The 20,803-nt window shown below is 38.7% G+C and overlaps 2 protein-coding genes and 1 long non-coding RNA gene across 3 annotated transcripts; 1 reads left to right on the top strand and 2 right to left on the bottom strand.

Annotated features, from left to right (window-relative positions):
• Nucleotides 1–338: 338 nt before the first annotated feature.
• Nucleotides 339–3,979, bottom strand: LOC107277240 (probable alpha,alpha-trehalose-phosphate synthase [UDP-forming] 10). The gene is given in 5 exon segments (XM_026025570.2): nt 339–735; nt 737–894; nt 984–1,257; nt 1,384–1,452; nt 3,891–3,979. Coding segments are annotated over 5 exon segments (756 nt in total). The 3' UTR covers nt 339–569.
• A 1,347-nt stretch (nt 3,980–5,326) lies between these two features.
• Nucleotides 5,327–5,990, top strand: LOC136356459 (uncharacterized). The gene is made up of 2 exons (XR_010741284.1): nt 5,327–5,608; nt 5,697–5,990. It is a non-coding gene; the product is annotated as an uncharacterized lncRNA (long non-coding RNA).
• Nucleotides 5,991–9,985: 3,995 nt separating this feature from the next.
• Nucleotides 9,986–11,801, bottom strand: LOC4337840 (pentatricopeptide repeat-containing protein At2g13600). Its single transcript, XM_015782759.3, has one exon. It carries the CDS (start codon nt 11,650–11,652, stop codon nt 10,129–10,131), a length of 1,524 nt encoding a protein of 507 aa, XP_015638245.1. The 5' UTR covers nt 11,653–11,801; the 3' UTR covers nt 9,986–10,128.
• Nucleotides 11,802–20,803: the final 9,002 nt, after the last annotated feature.

Genomic DNA, 20,803 nt, shown 5'->3' with positions numbered 1-20,803 from the left:
TCAGAACACAATACAGTAAGGCTGTGTGACTCGATCTCACGAATTGATACTGTTCAAACAATGCCTCCAGGTCTCTCCAACCTTTAGAAGTCAGACCAAGCACTAAGTCTAGAAAAGTAGCATGAGCAAATACAAGTTATCTTTTTTTTTGGGAGGAGGAGCAAATAAGAGTTAGAAGGTTTCCATGATGGCATAATGCAACTTTCTCTAAGATATAATTTCCAAAATCCCAACACAATCATCAGTGTGAAGCAGGAGATTGGATTCAGTCATTCAGCCATTCAAGTAAACACTGGCAACTGGTAATAACTGGTAAGTGAAACAAGTCGATGGGACGATGGCTATTCAAAGCCAGGGGCTTTTCTTTCACAGTGCAGTTCTCCAGCAAGAACCTCCTCAACTATCAAAATTGCCTACATATGAGTATACATCACCTAAACTAAAAATGCTGAGCTTCCGCTTGCACTCCTGTAGTTGTCCTAATGGTGGTGATGATTCATGCTTTCGGCCAAATCTAGATGAAGACATTGGAATGTACACAAGTTTGGATGTTACAAAGATTAGGTGGTTCAGTCCACATAATCCATCACATCCCTGAAGATCACACGTCCATGGCTGACGGCCTCCCGGTGCGACGAAATGCCGGCTACATTCTTGAGCAATCTTACTACTTCACCAGCATCGTCGACATAGTACTTTGCTTTGCTGGGTTTCTGACCAACTGAACAGGCAAAGGGGTGCAGCGAATGCGGAGCTGGAGGTCATGTTGTCAATGCTTTTGAACATGTCTTCATCAGATCGATCGTTACTGATGCACACTACGAAATTCAGCGTCTTCCCGTTGTTCATCAATCTGTGAATTACCTTGTCCACAGCAAGACCCTTGCTAACTCCCTGCACAAGTAATGTATTTCATTTAGTGTGAACTGGACATAATGAGTTGAAAGTGAAAAAATGTAGTAATAAATTCAAATGGTATAGACCTGTGGTTTGACTTCTACAATGTAATGACCACACTTCACAACAACAGGTTCATTTGATAGCACCCTTTCAAGATGACCCAGTAGTTCCTTTGCTTGGCAGGAACCGAAGTCATGGTCTGCATCCAGATAATGCCATAATAGAGCACTTTCCTTTGGCTCTATGGAGGACCCATCAGTTGTTTCGATGTAAACTTGCATGACCGGTTCAACGTTGTGCTTCCACTCAAAATCATGGTTTGGATAGCTTGATTCCCATTCAGCTGCTTTGTTCCATCTGAGAGAACATAAACAGTTCATCATACTCCTGAATAATTCAACTGCACAATTGCATAATAGTGTGGGGAGAAAATGCAAATAAAAACAGATTTAAGAAGAAAAAAAAGGTACTCAAAATATTTACCTGACAAAATAGCCATGTTCTGCTGCAATAGCAAGCTTCTGACATAGAGCAAACCACTCATCAAGCAAACTACGCGTGTGAGATGGATGAAGGGGGTGCGCCGGGCTGCACGGCGCAGGGGCGGGGAAGCGGCGAGACGAGGGGATGAAGAGGATGGAGAGGCAGCAAGCCGGGCGGCACTGGGCTGAGCGGCCAGGCTAAGGGAAGAAGAGAGCAGAGCACCGGGGCAGGGAAACGGCGAGGCGACGGGAAGACGAGGGCGCCGCTGCTTACCGTACGGCGCCGGGGCGGCGAGGCGGCGTTGAGCGGAGCAGCGGCGGCGAGGCGAGGGGAGGAGGGAGTGGAGGCGACGCGGCGGTGCAGTTGAGGAGCGGCGCCGTGGTGGACTGGTGGGGGTGGGGATCGCTTCAGATGGACTGGGCTGGATATGGGCTCGAAAATCTTTGGACGAAATTACCCCTCGCTGATGATAATTAAGTGCTAATCTCGCTTCTAATCACAGCCGCTGATTAGCTTTAACTTTCGTGCAAGTTTTTTTTTTTTGCGGAGCATAGAAGCACATCCCAAATAACAAATAAAACTCAAATTAGTATATGTATATTTACAGTTAAATTTGTTATTTTTTGTTACAACTTCTAAAAGTTGAATTTGAACTTGCATGTTTGTGGGGGTAATATATTACATATTGTTCTATCTTGTTTTTTTAAAAAAAATCATAATTATTTAAGTTGATATACAATAAACGGGTGGACGTCCACTCGAGTGATTAGAATCCGTCTCCGAGTAACAAAAGCTAGTCTTGACTCTTGAGTACAGAAAAGGTTGGGGTAGATCTTAATTAACCGTGGCCAACAACAGTTAGTGAGGCGTCGTACCAATTTCTGTACTATCTGACTCAATTTAATTTCTAGTCTGGACAGTTTGATGGGGACATTCCCGGACCATATTTCACCAGTAATTACTGTTAAATGACAGTAGTTATATATGATTTCAATGATACCCAGTAGCTAGTGATTATCTGCATTATTGTGTAAATTAAATGGTAACAAAAAATTGATGTGCTTATATATCTATATCTTAGTCCATAGAGCAATCAATTAAGCGCCTCTCCGAAATTGTTGTCACCAGTGAGAAAAAAAAAAGGAGATTTGGAGGGCATTTCATTGTCACCACCAGTGTATACTAGAATATCAGTAATATGTAAAATATATTAATTCGATGCAGGGTAAGCAAGAGGTTAGCCAACAATATATCTAATTAACTCATTCGGGAACAGTAGTAACTAACCAGCACAACATTTTAAATTGCGGAGAGTGATCATGTACCACTAGTGATCAGCCCCAATACAGGATACATGGTTCAATTAATTATGTTCATGGTATAAAAATATGGGAGGTAATTCGGTGCATAAATAAACGAACTAGTGAAATAACTTGTATCTGTCCACCCCGATTAATTCTTGCTGGGCAAAGGAGATGGATTCAATAGCTACAGGGAAATTTGAGACCAAAGAGGGACTCAAAGTCCTGATACCTTCCATTCAAATTTATCACTACGTACAGAACATACATAGATGATCTAGCCATGTAAGGTCTTGTTTTTTCAAACTTGTGGTATGTATTTCTAGGTACGCGTTTTAGTTATAGGCAAGTGATGCAAAGCACTGCATCTACAATATTTTTGTATGATAAATATTTTTTCTACAAAGGAGAGAGCCACCATGGCATCATGCAAATTTATAGGCGTTGGGTGCAGATGCATGTATCTACTTTTAGGTAAAGATATAAGTCAAATTGGAGTATAGATTTTTTTTTTTTACTGCAAATACTGCTAGGGCTTTGCCCAGCAGTGTATTTTAATTAAAGAAAGGGAAATAATTACAAGAATTATAAATTACAAGGAACACTCAAAATTACATGATTTGTAACCAATCAAAAACGATTTGCTTTAAAGGATTCTTCATTCTGCATACACATATGCAGAGAGTACAGATTTTTCACCTACCATCTTCTCTTTCACTAAATGAAATAAGTCTTTGGCTTATTGTTCTACCGCGAAATCCAAGAGCGTCCAATGTTAGTGTTGGAGGAATGGTTTCACCGTGATCCGTCCCTGTAGATCCCCCCTCCAATAAAAAAATTGTATGATCTTCTAAACTGGACTCTGCAGATGCCTAAGAAGTGGCTTCGGAAGGACCCCAAGGGTCCTTTGAATAGGCCTCCGAGGATAGCGGGTCCAAAGCGGCCTCCTATCCGGGGAGGCTCCGGAGTAGACCCTCGGAGAGGGGCTCCTTGTTAGGCCTGTGGAGAAGGATAGAGCATTGATGGAGCAATCAATGCCCCCAACCACCGTAGACACATGCGCAGTGGGAGTAGGTAGGACAGATGCTACGGCACCTCGTTATCATGCCTGGACAGTGAGCCATACATCCAAGGATATTTCGCGGGATGGCCCATGAGTTCTGGTTTAATGGAGATAGTCCCATCTACGGACCCCTAAGCTTTTACCTTCTTGCTCCTAGGTCGGGGCCCTTCTGATAACCTCTATGTAATGTGCGGATGCCAGTGGGTACCTTGTAATTTCCCATACAACCCATAGGGCTATGTAAGTGTAATTCGCTCACGCAAAGGGGACATACAGAATAGAGAAAATACACATCTTACATACTTGTGTTTGATCCATGTTGGATTCTGTTCCAACAGTTAGAATAAATTCCAACACACGAATATGGTGAAAAACAGTACTGTTTCGTGATCGGAGTTGCTAATAATAACAAATCAACCTACCATATAAAACATTTTTATAGCAAAACTTAATGTTTAAGTTTCACCAAAGCAGCCCATGAAGACAACTCGTTCGGGATGAAGAGGATCAAAAGATAAACATAACAATATAAGATGAATTACTGGATTGATTATAGATAGGGGAGAGAGAACCTTTAGTAAAGCAAAAAAAAAAAAAAAGGATTCTCCCTAGGGTCGTTTAAATATGCATGACGATCCATATCATGACCAACTATTTTAACCTACATGTATTTGTTTTTAAGTTGTTTAAAACATCACATTTCAAATGACTGGAAGGAGTATAACATGATTGAGTAATGCATGACGTCTCCAACAAACGAAGCTAGTACTATTTCTTATCTCCTCAGCTGGATTAATTCCTGCAATACACCGCGGACTAGAAACCGACAAGCTGCTTGAGACAATGCAAGTAGCCCACTTTTCGCATTTTGGTCGCTTCTCTGAATTGAACATGTTTCTTGTGCCGTCACTTGATATGTTTTGTCATTCTGATGCCTTCCATTCCTTCTCATTCATCCTACAGGTTGAACCTTCAGAAGACACTCATTCATATGGCAGCATCTCTCCCTTTCATTCTACTTGCGTCTCTATTGGCCTGATGCTCCTTCAATATATATAGCCACATGTTATAAACTAGAGATAATGCTAGGGTCTTAATTAACCATAGTGACAAAACAGAGACTCTGTACTAATTTCTGTACTTTGTGATTATACAATTTGGTATGTACTGGACAGTTCCCTGATCTTAATTTCACAACAGTAATCCTTGGGAGATTGCAAAAGTAGCAGTAACAAAAAAAAAACGATGTGGTATATATAAATCAAGCAATTAGTACACTGAAATCCTTGGTTCAGGGATCAAACCAAGCAGCAGCCAATTAAGCACCTAAGCAGCACATGAACCAACAATCAAGAGGCACGTCGACAAACCATTCGAATCTCTAAATATCGAAATCTAGGCGGATAGCCCCTCCACGTGGCGCCATGCGATTCCAGTGTTAGACCCCCTGCTGCAGCCGTCGGATCGTAGATCTACGGTGAGAAAACGCTGCGATAGACCTCATTGTAATAATGGGTGATTTTAGGGTCTCCTCTCCGCCGCCGTGCTGCTCTCCCCAAATGACGTCGCCCCCTCTTCCTCCTACGCACGCTCTACCTCCGCCTCCGGCGTCGGATGCCGAGCCTCCCACGTGCCGGCACGCCGTTCTGTCCGCCGCCGTCCCCCCCTCCTCGTCGCTAGATGTGGAGAGGACTAGAGGAGCTTTGTGGCAGAGAGACCAGCTTCGACGATGCCGTCACTTCTCCCCGGAGTCTAAAGAAAATGGCGTCATCATCCATCAGCAGTCTGGAGCTCATTATTGCGCCGATTTAGGTCATCAAGGTGCTGTGATCCAGACGCCATTCTTCACAACAGGAATCTGGTTTGGCTTCAGCTACTGTTCTTCGTCGCCGTTGTTCTTGTTGTCGTAATACTAACTTTGTATTTGGATCATGTGGCGTTTCTTTCAGCAGTTTATGCAATACAGTGAGAATGTCAGTACCTTCTAAGTGTTTAATTAAGCCTTGGTAGGTTGGTAAAAGTTGGTGAAAAGAAGCGTATTGTACAGTTATAAATTGGAGTATGTTGATGTAGGGATCATGAAGGGTCTCTATCTTCGTCTGGTAGCAGCACGGACTCGGTAAAGACTTTTGATCATACTTCTCATCCTGACATTCTACAATTGATCATATTTGTTGTAAGGTCATCATTCTTCTGATTCACAAATCTTGGAGAATATAAATTCGTCTGTCCTGTTTTGCTTATCCTTGACATTGTAGTGCATTCTTTTCCTACATTATTGCAAAGTGTATGATCATACTTCTCTTGAAAATCTTGTGCAGTGCATGATCTCGGTTGTTGAGTGTGATTTTAAGCTTTGATTTTGAACAGCTGCGCAAAATTGAACTAAATGAGTTTCTACAGATAGCCTTGTTATTGCTAATAGAGTAATAATCTGTTCAATCAGCTAACAATCACTAAATTAGCTTTTACTGAATTAACCTGATTATGGCAATATTGGTATCATGGCCCATATAGATGCAGGAAAGACAACAACTACAGAATGAGTTTTGTATTACACATGAATGAACAGCTACAACAGACTGGATGGAACAAGAATAAGACAGGATTAACTATTACATCTTCAGCAACTACTGGCTGCAGGATATAATACATGAGATTTGGTTGTAGTCTCACAAAGTTAACATTTGTCAGTTCTGCTGCATATATAGGTTGCAGCGTGTGCAATATGTATGAGCATGCCTCTTTGCAATAGTATGTATATGCTCTTCGGCTGCATATACAACACATCTTCTGGGCCTGCTTTTTAAAATCCCAATCAAACGTTGTTTTGAATGGAGTATAATCTTTCGCGCTGATTTTCTAGTAATAATTAAAATCGCAGTTTGCGATCAGAAGTGATCAGCTATATATGATGCAGGGTTAAGAATTAGCAAATTACATTCACAATATAAAAACTTGGGAGCTAAGTGCATGCAACTGGTCAATGACTCGGTGCAATGGCTTCAAAATAAATGAACCAGCATCAAAACCAAAATAATGAACTGGAGAAATAAATTGGGCCGCCACATCAATCCATACATTAGCATGATTTTTGAGTTGCAGTTGGGTACAGCCAAACATCAGCAGGTTCACATCAATCCATACATTAGCATGATTTTTGACTTGCAGTTGGGTACAGCCAAACATCAGCACGTATAACATGCTTTGCTTCCGTCGCCTCTTTCTTATTTCTTCATAAGCTAGATATGTAACCTTTAATGCTTGTTACTTCAGCATTGTTTGATGGAGAAAAAGGATTGGAGCCATGCAAGCACACAAAATTTGTCTACAGATTTGGATGAGGTCACATACTAGGTTATTCTTTCAACCAAAGTAATGCAGGCTGCATCAAGAGGTTAAAACTAGTCAATGCAGGGATAACAAAGATGGATCCAAATTCCTGATACCTTCCGTTCACTGGTTCGCAACTACTGAATGTCTGAATCCTTAGATGTCCTAGCTAGTCATGTAAGGTCTCATTTTTTTGTTGAACATGTGGAATGTATTTCTAGGTATGCATTTTATAGGTGAGGGATGCAAAGTTCTGCACCTACCATCTTCTCTCTGAATTGTACTATCTTCATTCATATATCAATTAATCTGCTATTTATTTTCTAAAAATTCTATTATAGAGCCCCATCAATCTTTCTACTGAAAGGTAATAAGTGTAGATTGTCATTCCGTCAGCAGATTGGCAAGGCTAGATGAGAATGACAGTACATGACATCAATTTTTGTTGAAACAAGAACTTGATGAATTCATCCTCATGCGTATTCGCGATGTTCATGTAACAGTCTCCAGTCTCCACACACTAGAAGATTGGGATTACTCAAGAGCCATCCAGCCATTTTCAGAACCCAGAAGAGAGAACTTGTATCTAACATCTACCTGAACTAGTAATTTTTCATCTATCTAGTGTAATGAGAAGGGACCTTTCGGAATCAGATAAGCTTCATTAATCATATAGAAGCATAATAGATTCGAAGGATAGGGGAATAAATCTTATGTCACCACATCTTGAGTCAACGGTTATGCAGCTTTTCGTCAACTTTGGATGGAGATTCACAAACAGAATTCAATAATCATGTGATCTTTTCTGTTGTGTGTGCTCCTGTTTTTTTAGGTGTGTTTTTATGAATTGTTGAGATTAGTTGTGTTTGGTTGAATTGTTATAATAATTGGTTGTAGCTTTTCGAGCAAATCTCGGGATTATATTCCATTATCTATAAAAATATCACCACATCTAAAAGAACATATAGAAGAAAATGTCATTTTATCACAGCTCGCCGGATCTTCCAAGGGATCTAGATTGAAATTACTATATGTATGGTTTGTCTGAATAATAATAGTATCCCCTTAGGGCCCTGGGTAACATGTTTCTCTCAGTACTTGTTAAATTTCAATATGATGATGATGATAAAAAATCCTCAACAAACGGAAGATAGTATTTTCTCATACCCCTTGGTTTGGTTGGATTCCAATAAACAGGAGTAGAGGACGAGAAACCAGAAAGCTCCTGACGACAATGCAACGTGTCCCTACTTCGGATTGGACCTGTTTCTTGCAGCGTCACTTAATCAACCAATAAACATCGTGCAGACAGTGCTTTGTCATACCGATGCCTTTCAATCCTTTCTCATTTATCCAACATTCTGTAACTTTAGAAGATACAGAGCCATCAAACTCGTTCATATGACAGCATCGCTCTTTTCTTTCTACTTGCATCTCTCTTGCCCTGATACTCCTTTTATATATATAGCTACAGGATGTAAAAAATTATGTCATGCTAGGATCTCAATTAACCATGGTCAACAACACAGAAACTCTATTACTAATTTCTGTACTTTCAGACACAATGTAGTGCTCTATTACTAATTTCTGTACTTTCTGACACAATGTGGTCTCTACTATGGGCAGTTCGATGATGAATATTTCATGAACTTTTTGGGTACAAAAGTTCACTAGATGGAAGGTAAACAGTGGCTAATATACAGATCTTCATAGCGTTTCCCCTGCCTCACTTCTAGCTGCTGGACCCACATGATTGTAGCCGTCACACCGCACATTCCTTGCAGAATTCCTCTGTTTCCTCTGCTTCTCTGGATCTTCTAGCACAACTGGATGCTCAAGATATTCAGATCCTGACAACAGAAAATGGATTAGAGCCATGCAAGCATACAAAATAAAATCTAGAGACTTGGATGAGACAACAGGCTAGGTTATTATTTAAACCAACCTAATGGAGGCACCATCAAGATTCAAGAGGTTAAAACTACTCCATGCAGGAATGACAAAGAGGGATCCAAATTCCTGATACCTTCCATTCACTAGTAACTGGTTCACAACTACAGGGTACTGAATGTCTGAATTCTTGGATGTTCTAGTCATGTAAGGTCTTTTTTTTTCTGTTGAACATGTACAATGTATTTCTAGGTGTTCTTTTTATAGGTGGATGCTCACATATGCACCTACCATCTTCTCTGCTTTGTAATACGTACTTTTATTTATCTATAAGTTAATCTGGTATTTATTTTCTAAAAGTTCTCTCATAGATCCCCATCAATCTTTATACTAAAATGTAAAACGTGTATATGCTTCAATAAACTCTATTATGCTACTCGTGTCTTGCCATTGTAACAATATTACAATTAAGTACAGTACAACGAATGGTGTGTACTTCTGCACTAGTTTTTACAAACTAAGGAACACATACCTTTGGTCGGTTGTTCTGGAGTTGAATGAACTTGATGAAGATAAATGTAACTTTCCATGTGACCTGAACCAAGTAAAGTTGTGCACGTTCCACATGCATCGTCACTCGTCAGAACTTCTTGCATTAGCTACATGGTTGGTATCAATTAGTTTCTGATGCAAAAATTCCAGCTGTAAATTTTTGCCATGATACAATCATATAAAGCATGTGACATGAACTGTGTTGCCTGGTCGTGTCTCATAAAATCTCTTCTTCCTCAAGAAACAAAGGACATGTAACAACATGTATTGTGGAATCACGCAACAATCACTACTCAACTTGAGCAACTGCAAAAGATTTATGATGCGTGAAACATAAACTCAACACTATGTACATGATTAAATTTTCTTCTATCAATGGTTGATGATCTGTTAGTGCCAACTGGTTTTTATGAATAGAATACATCTAGCTGACATCTCAATGCCTCTCCCCTGTCATGAGATGAGAAAGAAATCAAGCCAACATCTGTGCTGTCTATTTTGAATACAATGCTAGAATATTGTATAACAGAAAATGGAAATTAATCCCACTATGCAGTCATAAGTAGTCTAGCTAAGAAATTACCCACAGTGTGGTCCTTATGGACCTCATGTAGGCATCAACCAATATATATCCTCTTTTAGTGAATCAAGAGTCTGCAATACATCAACTAATTCAGGCTGAGATTGGTCAGCCATTAGAAAGACATGGACTCCATCATGCAACTCAACCCAACTACATCCAGGCTCTTTCTTCACACACTCTATGCTCATGCTCTCTCTGATCATCCAGGTCTCATGCCAATCGCTTTCCGATGCATGTACATTTGATAGAGCAACCCAGTTGCTGTGATTCTCTGGATCAAGCTGGACCAGACGGGATGCCGCAAGTTGACCAAGTTTAGCATTCCCGTGGATTCTACATGAATTGAGTAGAGCACTCCAAGCAGCAATACTGGACTCAAATGGCATATTTGTAATGAAATCAAGAGCTTCTTCTAGGTAACCGCTCCTGCATAAGAGATCTGCCATACAACCATAGTGCTCAGGCTGCATCTTAACTGAGTTCTGACCATGAAACATCAACTTGAAGTAGTTCCAGCCTTCTTTCACAAGTCCGCTATGGCTACAAGCTGATAGCACTGCAAGATATGCGACACCATCTCGTTTTATTCCCAATTGTGACATCCTATCAAACATGCAGATTGCATCATGTACACGGCCAAACTTGCCATAAGCTGAGATCATTGTGGTCCAAAGAACAGCATCCGACGACAGTGCATCCCTAAAGACAAGCCCTGCTGAATCAACACACCCACATTTTGCATACATATCCACTAAGGAATTCCTGACGACCACATCTGAATCAAATCCACCGCGAATTACCCGTGCATGTGCTTGCATCCCTTGCTTCAACAATGCTAGCTCCCCACATGCATCCACAGATATGGCAAACGAGAAGCCATCTGCGTCAACCCCAGAAGACACCATCGACGAGAATAAACCAAGAGCCTCCTCAGCCTGCCCACTCCTGAGACACCCAGCCATCATCGAGTTCCATGCAACAATGTCCCTCACCAGCATCACCCCAAACAATTTCCTCGCATAGTCGATTTTCCCGCATCTCGTGTACATGTCGAGAACCCCATTCTCCACAACCGCATCAACCGACCCATGCAAACTCATCTTGACAACCCTGGCATGTATTTCCTTCCCAGCAGCGAGAGCGCCTGGCCCAATTCCGGCACAAGCAAGCAATGCACCTGACAGGGAATATCCATTGGGCACTACACCAGATATCACCATGCGGCGGAGAAGGGCGAGTGAATCCTGGTACAGGCCCTGATGCGCGTGGCCGGTGATGAGGGACGTCCAGGAGACCACATCCCGGTGGGGCATTTCGTCGAACACCCTCCGGGCGTAGCCAGGGAGCCCGCACCGGAGCGCGAGGTGGGCGAGGGAGGTGGCCAGGATGGCGGAGGCCGAGAGACCGAGCTTGAGGAGCACCGCGTAGAGTGGCATGACGTGCGTCGCCGAGCGCACGCCGGCGGCGGCCTTCAGGGCGCCGGCGAGGGAGGTGGCGTCCCACCGCTCCCCCGCAGGGCTCTGCCACGGGAGACCCCGACGTGACATGCCGGCAAGGCGGCAACGGCAGGTATGTCTCAGCCTGTGCGGCTGATCTCTCCGTGGAACCCGTCTACGCGGCGGCGGCGGCGGTCGCCGGCGACGAGTCGACGAGATAGCCGCGGCTGCGCGAGCAGCGTGACGTCAGCTGCGTGGACGGTTCGGATTTGATGGGCTTTATTTTTAGTTTTGAGATCATGTACATGGGCCGTGTTGGGCCTAAACAGAAGAGGCAGTTGGTGGGCTGAATTAGTTGTCGGATATGAGTTGGGTTAAATTAACTCCTGGGCTGAATTCGGTGATATATGTAGGGGTGATTGGATATTCATCGAAGGGAGGATACGGTATGTGTTTCTAATAATATTGTGGATAGAGATGCGGATCTGAATTGCGTTTCCAAAAACTCTAACGGATGTGGATTATCTGATATTTTAATCGAATTATTTGAATAGTGTTTCTCAGATTTTCTCCGGCCTCGTAACCACGCTCCCACTGATCCAATTCGGCAAGTAGTCCATGCCAGGAAAGGGAGAGAGTCGGTCGCACTATCTCTTCTTGTTCCTTCCCTTCCTCGATAAGCTCGACGGAGAAGCTAAGGCTATCAGTGACCTCTCTCGCTCCACCCCAGCCTGTCACCCTCCATCCCTAGCCCCACCATGTACTGCTCTCAATCCATCCCCTCTAGAAGTACAATAAAAACTGTGCGTGTGAGTGCGATGTGCGTGTATACTAATTGAATGCATATATGCGTGTCTTTACTGCAATAAACAATATAAACAAACATAATTAACCCCATGGGGCCATCGTATATGAATTTCGGTGTCCCAATCCAACGCTAGAAATTTAATTGGAATAGCCCCAGACATATGGCACCTACCATTGATTGATTATGCAAATATTGGCAGCCAATATGTCTGGGGCGATCCAAAAGTAGTGCAAGAATATAGATATCGATCAGTAATCCAGCCACAGATGTTTGGTCACCTAACACATACATCATCAGGTCGGTCTAAATTAACAGGCGTCAATATAGATGACCCTACTTAATCATATCCATGCAGCCAAGCATATCATGCAGTGCCGGGTGATAATCATTAATTAATACGGCATGCATATACATATTTATATGCATAATGCATTTGCATGCGTCACATGAAATACTCCCTCCGTCCGAAAATATGTACAGTTTTGCACGGTTCATGTCTAACATTTGACCGTTCGTCTTATTTAAAAATTTTTTATGATTAATATTTTTATTGTTATTAGATGATAAAACATGAATAGTATTTTATGTGTGACTAAATTTTTTTAATTTTCTCATAAATTTTTCAAATAGACGGACGGTCAAACGTTAGATACGAATTTCCACGGCTACACTTATTTTGGAATGGAGGTAGTATGATCCAGCTTGGGATCGATCGATCAAGAACAGTGAGATTTTGGGATCGACGTCGATCAACATCGTCATATCCTACTTGGCCTGCAGCAGCTAGATGACTGTGCATGCACATGCACATGGACAAATGTGACAGCAGATCGTCGGATATATATGTACTGCTTTTCTAGCTATAGTGTTGGGGGCACATGCAATGCTTGCACGATCTATTGGCATCGAATAGTACTGCAAAATTGATTTTTACAAGCGGTAAAAATCGATTTTGGCATACAGTCAAAATTGATTTACGCATGCGGTTAGGTGGTCCTCATGTGCTCTGGTGCCTGCGAAAATCATATTTTTCCATGCGGCCCGTGCAACCGTATGAAAATCCCATTATTATCCCATTATTTCATACGGTCATCTATACCGACCACACACGAAAATAATTTTGGCAGAAAAAAATAAAATAAAAAACCACAAATCGGTTGAATCCTTGCTAGCCGCCGGCCAAAACCCTAACACGTGCCACCGTCGCCCGCTCCAGCGGCCCGTGTGGCCCGAGTGCCTCTAGCCCAGCGCCGACCGCTCCTGCGGAGGAGAGGATAAGAGAGGAGTGCAAAGTGTCTGTGAGAGAGAAGGGGTGGAGTGAGAGGATTTGGTTTTTATATTTAGTTCCCTTGATTTTCATAAACGGACCTCTTAAAGAGAAGCCTGCAAAAATCTAATTTTCACATGCGGCCGCTTAAAAGACTCGCCTGGAACTATAAGTTTATTTTTCACATGTGGGCCTTTTAAGAGGATTTTTCGTCTGTGGCCCCTTGAACCGACTTGGGAGGAGTGGTTTTTGCATGTGTTATGGTCTGTTTGCAGTCTAAAGGGGTTTCATCCAGAGAAATCAATTATGAAGTAGTGAAATATGATCCACAACATTACATATTGCACGTTAATTTTACCGATCGATCTTTGCATATGTTGGTGCATAAATATACCGTATTTCCTCTAATTAATTTATCCCTTAAACTTCAAAGGCTAGCAAATTCCTCGCACAAAAACAAAGGGTGCATAAATGTAGAGAGCTTTTTCGCTACTCTTTTGTAAGGTGTAGTATTTCTAATAAATACTCCCTCCGTATTTTATAATGTATGACGCCGTTGACTTTTCAAACAACGTTTAACCATTCGTTCTATTAAAAATTTTTGTGTAAATATAAAAATATTTATGACATGTTTAAAGAATATTTGATGATGAATCAAGTCACATTAAAATAAATAATAATAACATAAATTTTTTGAATAATACGAATGGTCAAACGTTGAAAAAAAGTTAACAGCGTCGTACATTAAAATATTAAAATATGTATGGAGGTAGTATGTATGATCGATCATCGATTTGTGATACGTGATCTGGCGAGTTCATATAGGTCTGGGACCTTCATCCGGACAGACTTGTTTAGAAACTTTGTTGTGATGTCTGAACGGTCCAGACCTATCAAGGTTGTGTTTAGATCTAAATTTTGGATTCAAAGTTTGCAAAATTCCATCACATCAATATGTCATACACACACAACTTTTCAACTTTTCAGTCACATCATTTTCAGTTTTAATCAAAATTTAAACTTTGGATGGAACTAAACGCAGCCCAATTAACTAGTAGACAGTGATCAGTACATTGTACATAGTACACGTCCGGACCGATCGTCTGCTATATGTTCAGACACAGTACGTACCACCAGTTACATCTTTCCTGAGTTAAAGTAATTTAGTACGAGATGTCATATGTAATATAAATCTAGATAGACGTACAGATAGGCGTATGTCTATAAATTATTTATAGTATTAGATATCAGGTCTCATTTTTTCGTTTGTACTTATATTTATCAGCCAAAATTTAAATTTTCAACTTTAAATTTGGAGTTGATTTTGAGGTCTTCTCATCGAAGTTTAATTTTTCAACCTTTGTTTTTAGATCGCTAAGTACACGTATATAAAAGTTTTATTCACGAATTACTTTTCGTAACGATGGCTCCGGTCATATATTCGAACGTATAGTTCGGAGAGATCGGCCGGGGGATAGTTTTGCATCTTGGATGCATGCCTTATACTTCCTCCGTCTCTAAATATTTGACGCCGTTGACTTTTCTAAACATATTTGACTGTTCGTTTTATTCAAAAACTTTTATAAATATTATTTAAAAACTTGCGTGGTAATATATTTAACAATTAATCAAATTATAGGAAAAGAATTAATAATTTCTTAATTTTTTCAATAAGACGAACGGTCAAACATGTTTAAAAAGGTCAACGGCGTTAAATATTTAGGGACGGATGGAGTATTTGGCTGCTTCCATCGGCGACGTCCGCCGACACACTCGTCCGATTATTTTCCGAGCGCCATCATTTATGTAGCTGCACTACTAGCTAGGGTTAATTGCTCAATCATGTGTGAACGAGAAGTGCGTGTTGATGTGGTAATAGCAAGTTTAATAATATAGCCCACTACTAGCTCTAAATCATCTATAGCCAATGTAATAACTAATTTATACAATAGTTGCTTACTATACTATTAATATCTGGTCCCACCTGTCATATACACATTACGTCTTGAAGTCCGTGTTGCAGCTGACTACATATCTGTAGCCCGCTGCTCTTCTCTCTCTTCCTTTATCTCTTTAAAATATGTTTATAGCTGGCTTATAGCGTGCTATTGTACCTGCTCTAAGGCTGTGTTCGGAATAACGTGTTCCCGACATGCACAATACGCACGGAAAACGGAGCGGTCCATTAGAGCGTAAAAAATTAAGTATTAGCTTTTTTTTCAAAAATATATCGATATGATTTTTGTAAGCAACTTTCATATAGAAACTTTGATCGTCTGTCTTATTTGAATTATTTTTATAATTAGTATTTTTGTTGTTATGAGATGATAAAACATGAATAATACTTTACTCGTGACTTATGTTTTTAATTTTTTTTAAAAAAAATAAATAAGACGATTGTTCAAAATTAGACGCGGAAAACCATAGCTGCACTTAAAATGGAACAGAGGGAGTATTTGACACTTTTAACCACGCACTCAGAACATGAATGTAGATGGTTATAAAAGAACTTTTTGATTAACGTGGACGGGAATTTGATTAATTATTTATCAATTGGGTAAAATGATAAACTAATTAAGTATTGGATTTTGCGTAATGCCAATTATTTGTAAACAACTTTCTAGTCAAAGCTGTTACCACTAATTGCTAAAAAGAACGGTGGGACTATAAGTATGTACTAGGGCCTGGGTCAGAGGAAGATAACAATATGGAATAAGCATGATTAATGTACTCTGTTACACTGTCTCGAATTTTTGGATCCGCCCTAGCTAGCTGGAGTAGCTACTCTCTCCATTTCACAGTTAATGTAAGATTTTCTAACATTGTTAACATTCATATATATGCTAATGAATCTAGACATTATTATATACTTCCTCCATTTCACGATGTAAGTCATTCTAATATTTCCCACATTCATATTGATGTTAATGAAATCTAGATATACATATTGATGTTAATGAATCTAAATAGATATATATATCTAGATTTCATTAATATCAATATGAATGTGGAAAATGCTAGAATGACTTACATTGTGAAACGGAGGGAGTATATATATTCATTAGCATCTATATAAATATGGGAAATGTTAGAAAGTTTTACATTATGAAACAGAGGAAGTATATATGAGGATGCTCTCATAATTATTTACAGGACAAATCACCAGGGTTATGAGAGCATCATTGACCATAGATTAATCGAAGTAGATCGATATGCAAGCGTATATTGAATATGGTTATCATATTAATTAATTTGACCCCGTGTATCATATGCAAGCATGTATGCTAGCTAGTTTCCATCAAGATTCAAACAATCAGATCATAACTATAGCTACAGCTCGTCTTTCTTTTTTACAGAGCCAATTAGTCCCCACTAAATAAGAAATAAATCAAATTAAATGTAATTAATGTGCCACTGTATGTACGCATGGTTAGATTAGTACATGTACACACACATGGTTAGATTCTTCTTATTCAGAGGCCAGGGAGAGTTACTCGCGTGCAACACAAAATTAATTGACATTTGTTTTGTATTAAAATTAATTAACACAGATCTAAACTTCAGTAATTCAGTAAATAAAAGCATCAGAAAAAAGTAACATATTTATATGCAAATAAATGAATAATATCCCTCTCCACTCACTATTATATACATGAGATATTTCTAAATTTTATTGGGTGCTCTTAGTGACGTCGAGAACGAGAACTTAGGAGAATAATAATACAAAATAGAATGGGCATAGTTAGCATGTAATGCATGAATGCCTACGGACTACAGTTGCGAGTGCCCTATAGCTCGTACCACAATCTAATATACCTCCTCTGTCCAAAAAGAAATTTAATCCTATCTACGAAATATATGTGCAAATTCGTAGCTAGAGTTTATCTTTTTTTAACGGAGTAGTATATCATAAGGTTGCATATCTAAACCTAGAAATTGATAAGATAATTGCTAGTAGTTCATATGATAATTGCTATACTAGCAACTATCATATCAATCTCTAGGTTTAGATGTACGTCCGTACCTATATCTCTACATGCATGTTAATTACTCCCTCGTCGATGAATTTTAAGTATATGTAAATATACAACTTGATGTCAACTACAGGTTATTATTATAACTGGTTATTACTTGATGTCAACTACTGCTTGTTAATTATTTTCAGTCATAGTCAACAAGCAAGATGGATCGATACGTAGATAACGATTAACGAGGTAGCTAGTAGTTGTTTTGGGGGCAAAAACAGTGGATTGAAATTTTAAACTGCAACTAGAAAATTCTAATGTCAGTAATTATATAGGATCGAAGACTAAGATCTGTGACAAACAAGAACAATAAAAGCGAAGATAATAAAATAGCATAGTATGTTGCAAGCGTATATATATATATACATTTTTTTCTTTTATTAGATCCAATATAAGATACCTTTTTGCTATTAATTATCTGTCGATCTTATGAACCTTCGCACAACGTGTATATATATATATATATATATATATATATATATATATATATATATATATATATATATATATATATATATATATATATATATATATATTAAACTTATAGAACATATATTATATTTAAACTTTGGAATGTATGTCATTAATTAATTAATGCAATTTCTAGTTTTGTTTATTTGGTGTTTTTTACAGGCTCACCTAAGTGTTTTCTATGTTTGTTTATGCTTGAAAGTTAGCTTATTTTCGGTGAAATAATTTGTCAGGGTTCACGTTTGAATGATTGTTTTAAGTAGTTCAATTAATTAAGACAAGTAAAAAAAAATCAATCACCACTGATGCATGGTCCCATGCATTTTGGAGTCAGTGAACAAGAAGCTTCAAATCAGGCTAGCTGACGATTTTTTATGCTAACTAACACGTGACATATCCATGATCCATCTCCAATCAATGAAGAAAACGATTTAAGTACGTTGCTGTTGTATGCACATATACATACTCTCTAAGATCAATAAGAAGGAAGTAAAATTAATTTATTTTTTAGGAGGTAAGACCAATTGATTGTTAGTACACCAATCAAATACATTATCTCTGATGCATGTGTGGCTCTATTTTAAAGAAACACAGCTGACACCAACCAGATCAAGCTAGATATATACAAGACACTTGATGGTACCAAGTTGCAAGTATATATCTAGCTAGTTATAAGTAAGTTCTAAATCAGCTACTTCATCCGTTTTATATTATAAGTCATTTAACTTTTTCTTAGCCAAATCTCTTAAAGTTTGACCAAGTTTGTAGTAAAATATAGTAACATTTTCAATATAAAACAAACATTATATCAGAATATATTTAATATTAAATTTAATAAAACTAATTTGGTATCGTAGATGTTGCTAATTTCTCTATAAATTTGGTTAAACCTAAGGAATTTTGACTAAGAAAAAAGTAAAACGACTTATAATATGAAACGGAGGGAGTAGTTATTAGGACACGCACACACACGGGCTTTTCAATTTCTTTTCTTTCCCTCTTTTATACATCAAATTTAGTAGTGATATATTCCGTGGTAGTAAAGATTTGTAATATACTCTATACTATCAAAAAAAATTGTAATTTTCATGACCGCTTGTATTGTACAGTATTTCATAGATAAAAGATATACGCGGAGACATCCCTCCATGGGTAATTGAAAAAACCCTCCTAGCTATAATAACTCTATTACATACAAGCAACACAGCACGCACACGTTCAAGTATGTGCATTATGTGTGTGGGAAAAGTTATTAAAAAAATATCACCATGCATATCCCTAACAATAATTGAGTATGATCTGATGGACAAATTAATAAAAACAGAAGTAACTAACTGATATCGAGCAGGTTCCAAACCATACTGTACTAGTAAACTTCTTACGTACGATATTTGATTAATCATGGTTTAATTTAAGAATGTATCATGTTTGCTCCCAGTGAGATCATCAACTACTTTTGGACAGACCCGTCAAGTCTTTGATAAAGTTGTGAATTAGGAAAAAGATGCAAATAATATATATATGCGGTACAAATTTGCACACGGATTGTAACCTATACACGTTAAAATAATTTATTGTCTCCGGTTCCTCAGGACTAGCTTACTCGTTAGAATAGGATCAGAGACCGATTGATAAGATAATTAATGTAAAGTGTGTGTGAACGATGTACTAAACCTAAGTTTATGACTGCATCATCAGCCATTTCACACTTACTACAAAAGAGTATATTATACTCGTACCATCAAAGAATAGGTGCAGTCAAATCTTAATATCTTAAGCCATTAATATATAAAAAGTTAGAATATAATACATAAAAATGTAATGATAGATTTATCATGAAAATTATATATGTTTATATAGTTATGTTTTAATTGATTGATAAGTACTATATAGTTAAGAAAAATAATATATAAGACATATTCATTAAAGATTGTATGTCGAATTCCAAAACGTCGAGCAAAAAAGAACCTACTCCTATGTACTAACAAGGAAATTTTGAGCGCCAACATCATATGGCCACTCAAAATTAATTACAATCATCAAGTGAGAGAGAGCTAGCTAGCTACTACTAGGAAACATCCAATCCCATCCTATATTGGTTTTTTATAGTACAGTGGGAGTACCTTATTATACGTGCATCAGGTCAGCCTTCTAAATATGTATACTCCGTCCATTCTAAATTAAAGTATATATAAATACTTATAAAGTTTTACGAGGAGATTAAAAAGATAAGCGGATTTGAGTAAGAAATGGATGTGTTTGTCTACAGATATAGAAAGTTTGTTGAGATGAGAAATCAGCTAGAGAAATTAAATAGAAAATTAGTGGTTGTGATTAGTTGAGAAAATAGAGTACGTAGTTGTAATTTAGAACAATTTAGATGCTAGAAAATTTTATGTTTTGGGATGTATGGAGTAATATTTTTTTCTCAACTTTTACCTCCTTATTGATTGACTAGTCTCCCTTGTGATAATCATGCATGTGTGTACACTTAGTGAAAACACGTGGGAATAGATCGAGCTACACAAGTCACTGACCAACCATGCATGCATGCATCACGCTCTACCTAGCTAGCTATAGTTGCTGATTGGCAGGCAGCTTAGCTGGCTCATTGCTATCTCTTTTGTCAGCTAGTCCACAAAACCACTACACGCAATATCATGCAACATCACCACTATACTACACACATAC

Source organism: Oryza sativa, chromosome 5 (genome assembly GCF_034140825.1).
Source record: "Oryza sativa Japonica Group chromosome 5, ASM3414082v1".
In the NCBI taxonomy this organism is placed as follows: domain Eukaryota; kingdom Viridiplantae; phylum Streptophyta; class Magnoliopsida; order Poales; family Poaceae; genus Oryza; species Oryza sativa.
Note: the sequence above shows the minus strand (reverse complement) of the source record. Positions and strands in the feature narration are given on the sequence as shown.